General features: G+C 38.7%; 1 protein-coding gene across 2 annotated transcripts in view; it reads left to right on the top strand.

Annotated features, from left to right (window-relative positions):
- The first annotated feature begins 508 nt into the window (after window positions 1-508).
- slc6a11b (solute carrier family 6 member 11b) overlaps window positions 509-8,022 on the top strand; it is a 33,451-nt gene continuing 25,937 nt past the window's right edge. Inside the window, exons 1-6 of one of the 2 annotated variants that reach the window (XM_004068653.5) lie at window positions 509-813; window positions 1,308-1,535; window positions 1,809-1,943; window positions 2,166-2,306; window positions 2,401-2,482; window positions 6,542-6,674. In XM_004068653.5, coding sequence (XP_004068701.1) covers window positions 1,325-1,535; window positions 1,809-1,943; window positions 2,166-2,306; window positions 2,401-2,482; window positions 6,542-6,674 — 702 coding nt within the window. In that variant the 5' untranslated portion in view covers window positions 509-813; window positions 1,308-1,324. The remainder of the gene's footprint in view (window positions 814-1,307; window positions 1,536-1,808; window positions 1,944-2,165; window positions 2,307-2,400; window positions 2,483-6,541; window positions 6,675-8,022) is intronic. The other variant, XM_011474841.4, reaches the window with a different exon arrangement.

The raw sequence follows: 8,022 nt of genomic DNA, 5'->3' as shown, positions 1-8,022 counted from the left end.
GGAACACAGCCTGGGTATATAGATAGATAAAAAGAAAAGAACTTGGATAAAATACAAATTTGGTGAAAACAAATCTAAAGTTTAATAAAAATAATAATAACAATTGATTGGATTAAGTTTTGGTACACAACGCATCAGCAAACGAATTGCAAGTGGAGTGATGATGAGTGGTTAAAAAAATCGTTTGCATGTAACCCCACCCCTTCCCCTTCAGAATAAAGGCACTATTTGGCGACTACCATTCATTTACCTAGTAATTCAACTTGAAATACATTTTATTTAGTTAATATTAAAACAGTTAAAGCAGGATGTGTACACATTCATTTATATTATAACAAGACATATTTATAACAAAGCTTTATGGTCTAGAAGTTCACGGAGCAAAAAAAATGTTTCTCCCTCAAACTGCTTTTGAGTTTTTACAACCTTCTTTTAGACTAGATTAATTATCAGTTAATTCAGGTTACTGCATGTTTCAGAGGCGGAGGGCATCAACCTGCCCCGTGTTGTGACCGCGCCACCCCGCGCTCTGCGCGCCGTAGTAACGCTGAGCTGCGTGGAGCGTGGCTTTTATCCAAGTACAGGCGCTTGAGAGCAGACCGCTTGCAGAGTGGAGGCGCAGTCGCAGGTTATCCCTCGCCTCGTGCTTGCTCAGAACCGTCACTCTGCCACCTTTCTTTATAAACAGGTCAACAGAAGCGTCAGCTGCAGGTGCAGACCTTATCCACCCTGCGTTTGTCAATAAAGGTGATTGTTCAGGCGGATCATCGCTGGAGGGAAGACGCGGTTTTGCCATTATTCATTAAAAGACTGGTGAGTTTGCTTCCACTTTGCATGTCAACTTTGTTCAACTAGTCCCAATATTTACCACACTGAGACTGATTTCCTATAATAAAAAAGAGGTATCCCTCTTTTTACAAAATTAACTTGTCTTAAAAAATATGACGTGTATTAAATTTGGTTATCATAAAAAGGTTTACTTAAAGGACGGTATGTACATGTGTTCTTTTTCATGTGAAATAAATGTTTGATTTAATTTCTAATTATGTACTACATTCTCATAACGTTTGATTCTTTGAGAAGTGTCATTTTTAATGGGGTGGTTAGCTGTTTAAACTAGAAATTCAAATTATAACCAGTTTTTGACTGCTTCTATCATGTTGTGCATTACACAGAATAGACATTGTTTAGCAAATTTTTTGTGTGTTTTGGACAGTCTATGTGACTCCAGTCACTCCAGAAGAAGTGAGTTGAATCCTATTTAGGATTTCAGCTCACCTTTGTCTGCGGGCTTTTCTCTCTCTCAGCAGGCTGCCTGAGCGTCATGACAGCTGAGAAGAGTGGGCCCGTTATAAACGGAAAACCAGAGGATGGCAAAGACCCGGAAGGGTCCAGCTCCAGTCTGGACAACAGGGAGTACAATGAGAGGGGCCAGTGGAACAACAAGATAGAGTTTTTCCTTTCAGTTGCAGGAGAAATCATTGGGCTGGGAAATGTCTGGAGGTTCCCTTACCTCTGCTACAAGAATGGAGGAGGCAAGTTTTCCTTTAATGCTGAAAATATGATAACCAGCAAGTCTATTTTTGTTTTAATCAAACATTTAGTTACAAGTTAGTGGTGTTGATGGATACCCAATGAAAATGCTCATAAAAAAGAAGTAAAGATTATGTTGTTTTTATTTCATCTGGCCTCTTAAATTTGCACAGTATGGATCTGATTGTATCTTGAATGGTGATTTGACAGTGTGATCAGCAATAAAGCATCTTTTTTAATGTATTGACCTCTTGCATGTACTGGTATTTGTAAAGGTGCCTTCTTTGTTCCTTACGTCATCTTCTTCGTGTGTTGCGGCATCCCCGTGTTTTTCCTGGAGACGGCCCTGGGTCAGTTCACCACCGAGGGAGGCATCACCTGTTGGAGGAAAGTCTGCCCGCTCTTTGAGGGTGAGAAAGGACCTTTGAAAAAAACCTTTTCTCTCTAATTATTACAACCTATACTCGGGATTTTAGCTCTCAAAATAAAAAACCAAAATGTTGGACTTCCCAAAGAGAGAAAAAAAGTAATCTTGATGAAGTAATCCCTTTGAACACACACAAAGTACCAAAGTAACATAATTCGATTTCCACTGATATAGCATCTAAAAACTTCTTATTTGTTCTTTTCAGGCATTGGTTATGCAACACAGGTGATTGAAGCTCATCTGAATGTGTACTATATAGTGATATTAGCCTGGGCCATTTTTTACCTCTTCAACTGCTTCACCACTGAGCTGCCATGGGCTGGCTGTGGCCATTACTGGAACACAGGTTTTTTTACTTGAGTTAGAAAATAAGATTTTTATTTTGACATCAGACAGGAAAATCTTAATTCTGTTATTAACAAATTGTTGTGCATTTATAGAAAACTGTATTGATTATTATGGAGAAAATGCCACCAACATCACAAACCCCAATGCAACGTCTCCAGTCATCGAGTTTTGGGAGTAAGTACGCTTTTTTGTTTTCCTATTTTTCCTCCTAGTATTTAGAAGTGTCTTGCCAAATGACAGAACAAACTTTAATCTTCTGCTCTTGCCACACTTGGTAAGCTTAATACCCCCCTCCCTGACTTTACTCCAATAATTAGTCATCCCCTTTCATATCCACCAGGCCATATTAGGGCGACTCTCCCAGCTAGAGTCGTGAATGTGGCAGCGGATCAGGCCCAGTCAGTGTGAGATGCTGATCACACTTCCTGTCCCACTGCCAGCAGCCACATAACAATTGCTGGCTCAGATCAAGTTTAAAAACCATCTCTTAAAAATAATCTTTTTTTAAGTCATTAACTCATAATCTTTTAGAGTTTAGCTGCTTGATATTTAATGTAAAAATCAGATTAGGACCAAACACATACTCTCAACCCCTAAGGATGGTGAAGACAAAATGCCAACTACCATATGTTGGTGGTATAAATAGATGCTGACCTGTGTTTTTGAAGATTTTGCCAGAAAACAAATGGAGTATGTTGGGTACGCTGAGTAACTGGAGTTATAGCAAACCACTGTGTTGCTGTATATTTAGATATTTCATTTGTGCAATGTAATTTTGGAATATCTCACATTTTTGAAAGTGTGCTATAAAGTGTCAGGTTTGTTTTATATATATATATATATATACATTGTTTACTGTATACTATTTAGTATGCTTAGATGTAATGTACAGGCCCAACCCGGTCAGATTACTAAAAACTAGTGATTTTCATAAAAAATACAAGAATTCAACTTAAAACCTCAAGACACTATGACTTTCACTTTGTATACCACTGTTCTTTCAACTTTTCAAAATTTCAAAACTTTTAAAAATCAAGCATATGCACTCTTATAATCATTTTGACTTTAGACAATGTCCTAATTTATTTGTTAAGCCAGAAAAAGACAAAAGTGTATTTGCACACACATCTTACCCTGTTAGCTAACCTGGGTGGAGTAAAGACGCTGTTTGGACTGAGACTATGGCCATCCACCAAATACATGTCACAGTGGTCAATGGCTGCTCAGGAGCCTTGGAGGTGAACTACATGTCAGAGACTTGGCTGTGCCATGTGGCTCTGTGGCAGAGCTTTCTGATTCCCTGCCTCCATTAATGAGGTTGCCTGGTTACACTTTAGTAAACAGGAAATGTACTCTTAATTCACCATCAGTGTTGGGAACACTTCTTTAAAAAGTACAAAAATATAGTTACCCAATACTTAATCCAAAAAATAACATAGTCATTTAGTTACTTTTCAATGAAAGTAACTAATGACCAGAAACAGTTACTATTTGCATTACTATAAGAAAAGTTGCTTCAGATTAACATTTAGATTTTTTTTAATCAGTTTTCACATATTAATAAAAATGAGTGATATTTCAATTGACTTGTATATAACCTTCAATATGTATTGCAAATCAATAAAAAAAAAAAATCTAAAGTGTGTTAACCCTAGTACTCAATAAATCAAACTTTAACAAGCTGAGACAACTGCAGGTAATCAACTTGTTTTTCAGAGTTTTTTGTGCACATCAACAGAAAACACAACATGTGTTTTTAACTCTAGTCCAAATAAAATACACTAAATCAAACTTAAAATCTCAGACAACTGATCTGGGAAATGTCTGTATACCTATTTCATTTAAAAGTAAACCGGTAAACATAGGAAATGTTCTTGCATTTACTGTAGCTAATTAAATACTTCAAACTCTCTCAACCTGAGACAAAAGACTGTAAGTACTTATTCTATCTTTGACTGGAAAATGTTCCAGCTTTTCATTTGGTTTTTCAGAACATGCCATTTCTGCTGCTTCTTCCACCTGTTTGGTGTTTGTGTATGAGTGTGGGATGAATGTTCTGGGTTGAGTGTAAAATGCTGGCCCCAACTGGCTACCATGAAAGGTGACACTGCCTTAACCAATCATAATTGCTTATTTCATTGTTAACTCATCCAGATTTATTTTCTGAAGAAAAAAACACTATAAAAGGCAAAATCAACTTTTTTTTAGCTTTTAAGTGTATATTATTCCCCCTTTAATTTAATGGTTTAGGAATCAGAGACATCCGCGAATACACCATATACGCGAATACAGAGAACCATCCCCACCCCCTACCCCCGTGGCCGAATAATGTCCGTCACCAATCCTTAATCATTAAAAACCCTTCTGAAACATTTATGATTCTATGTCAAACATTTATTACACTTCCTTTATTAGACATATTTGATTCTGATTGGCTGCTGGGTGTGGATTAAAAAGTGATAATCCACAGTGATAATGCACACCCAATAAAGTTCCAGTCACATATCTTAAATGTTCTATATCACTGCACTGTCTTCTTTAAAACAAACTTTTGCTTCATCATCTGGACGAAGACAAGCGGTAAGAGATTAACTTTCTCTCTGAACTGATGCTTTATTTAACCCATCGTGGCAATCAGCATATATATCGGCATGTTGTCATGGTAGCATGATGCTGTAACAAAAAGTCCACATTTGGTGAAAAAAGTGATCTAAGCCAAACAAATGACAAGAATAAAGTACTAAAAACTCCACAGCTTGCATTCATTTTTGAAAATGCACACTTCTACTGCCATTATCCCTTACTCAAACACTTGCTCCGGATGATCAATATTCTCCGCAAATATCTTCCTCAATGTTTCAGGATCTTTTCTATCAACTTCTGAGTCAGCTGATGCCATTTCTCTGTGCAGGTACAAACCAAAGCGATATAGCGATTTAGGAACCGGTGGAAACACCTGTAAAATATTATTTACCAACCGGCAAGGAAGCCATCGGGCCGGCGTTCTCTTTATCTCTGCTTCCCGCCTACCCCGCAGGACCTCGTTCGGAAGCAAAAGTCTCATACAAGCGTCCTGAGCTGAATCTTTGTGATGAACCGGAGGCGTCACATGACTGAAAAAAAATCTACAAATTCGTGAAACCGCTAGTATTAAATCGCGAATAAATAGGGGAATTCTGTATTATACTGTTAATTCTTCATTAACAACAAACCCAAAGCAGTATTTTAATCCTTTCATGCAGTGTTCCTTTTAAAACCCCTCCCAGTCCACAACAATGAGTGGGTCCTCACATTGTGATGCCATAAAGTGGGGAACAGCCCCTTCCAGGAACAGTCTGCACTGCCAGCACCGCCCCCAGTCTAACCCACATTTTCTTCCCAGAGCTAGCGGTGATTGTAAAAAAAAAAAAAACTTTTATTTTGTCTGCACAAAATGCACATATATATATGCAAAAGTTTGGATGCTGTTTGTTTGGAAAAAGTTTTTCAAAAATGCGGATGTTGTTTGTTTTTGGTGGGTGAAACGCAGACATGCTGCTAAGGCCGGGTCTAGGTTGACGTCATGAAATGGGGGAGACACACGAGGAGCAAAAGGCAGGGCCTCAGAGATTGAGTGGTCCTAGGAAAAGGAACTCATGAAAATAACAATTATTTTATAAAAAGATTCATTCTTAGTGCGCCAAAGGCAATATATTATCATATATATTGAAATAGTTTACTCTGAAAGGTTTAAGAATATTGACGTAAAGAGGCTCTATAAGGCACAACAACGGACAGCGGTGCATTTGGTTTGTACAATTTTTTAAATCAAGTCAGAGTGATGCACCCCACATTTCATCCAGTACAGTTCTATGAACAAAGAAAATTGTAACTAGTTTATTTTATGACTAAAAATTTTGTTTTAAAGTGTTATTATGTATAGCTGTTCACCACCCCAGCAAGAGGCAACGCCATGTTGCAGATTTGCATGAGTAGAAGCTAATAATATCAGAAAATACAAGGCTGTTTGACCAGCAGAAGTAATGGCATCTCTATTTATACTGAGAAATTGCACGCATGTATTTATTTTTTATCATCCTCCCTGAGTGTTATAACTTATTCAGCAAAGGTGACTGCTTGGAGACTGATCCCAGAGAGTCTCTGAGCCCAGCTCTGATTCACTGTATTAGCTGTTTACGAATTTCGATCCCAAATTGTGAGTCATTAATCATATCCAAATCTGTCCCAAATCAGACGGAGAGTGCTGAAAATATCAGATGGAATCGAGCACATGGGTGGAATGCGTTGGGAGCTGGCCATGTGCCTGGCTCTGGCTTGGTTCATCTGCTATTTCTGCATCTGGAAAGGACCCAAGTCAACTGGCAAGGTAAGACTAGGGTATGTATGTTGCTGCTGTATGTGCCTCAGTGGGATGGTGACATGACAGCAAACCTATGCTAGCTACACTCTTTTTACATAATATGTATCAAAGTTTCATATGTGGGGGTGAAAGCAGTTTGTGTTCTGACTGTTTATTGGAGCGGTTTTAAGAGTTGTGGACTGAAATGGCTGGATGCCACAACACTTTCCCCTCTAGTGTTGGTAACAGCTCTCTCACAGAAAGCCTGTGAATTCCCTTGTACAAACACAAAACAAAAGAGGTGTCTGTACCAACTACTTCTTCTATTCCTTCCCAGTTTAGTTCCTTGCTTTATTCTCCACTGGAAGTCCCGTGAAGGACAGTATGGATCCAACACTTCTCTTTGGTTTCTCACAAGCCTTACAGAAAACACCTCATAGATTCACTGAACCAAAAAGACTACAAAAATAGAGACAGAATCTTGATAAACTGTGAATGCAGAGGGTTGGGTGAGGAAAAATTAATGGCTTCACATTGTATGTGATGGGTAAAAAAACACTAGACAGCAATGCTTATATCTCCATGAAGAGTCTTTTGTTCGGCCGTGAGGAAAAAAGGGGTAGAATGCTTCTTCACGGCTAAGCTTTTGCAGTCGGTCCAAGATTGATTTCTGTATTCACTGGAGGAAAGTGGTGCGTTCATGAGGAGCATGCAGAGTGCATCCACAACTCCCTCCTCTGCCACTTCTCTTCGGCGATGATAAATTTACTACAGCAAGCTTGTTGTAAGAAAGGCGCTTTCTTTTCTGCAGACCCTACAGCTCATTCAGTCCGAGCTTTGCTAGGCTGTTTACTTTTATTGGCCGGCTGTGCCAGCCATTCTCACTTTTAAGCCCTGCTGTTAAATTTACGATGAGGCAGGGGCAAGTTGCACCAGGAAATTTGTGGTGGCTAAATGTTTACCAAAAGCAGGCAGAAAAGAGCATGCCGAGCATTAAATGCTCACGCATTCAGAGATTGAATACCTTCCCTTTTCATCACCGGGAAAATAAAGTGATTAAAGAGGGGGAGTTAGATTGTGTAGCTGATTTATTTCTTAAATTAAAAGGAGGGATGAGCTGGGCAGGAAACACGTTTTCCCACACTATCCTAGTAGGCCTCTTTCGGATTAGAGGGCTTACAGTGGATAGCCACATACTAACTGTTCAGACAACTTTCTAATTAGGATTTTATTTATTGCAAAACTTTTGAAACAAGTTTTAAAGATATTCAGGTTATTCACTGAAGCAGTTTCTTTGGTTTTTGAATGACCGAGTAAACCACGGCCCCATGGTGCTCAAGTGAACTGAACTTTTGTGAGCATAGATTAAGAAGTT

Source organism: Oryzias latipes, chromosome 5 (assembly GCF_053564925.1).
Source record: "Oryzias latipes strain Hd-rR chromosome 5, Olatipes_Hd-rR_3.1".
Taxonomy (NCBI): Eukaryota; Metazoa; Chordata; class Actinopteri; order Beloniformes; family Adrianichthyidae; genus Oryzias; species Oryzias latipes.
This window is presented reverse-complemented; position numbering and strand designations above follow the sequence as displayed.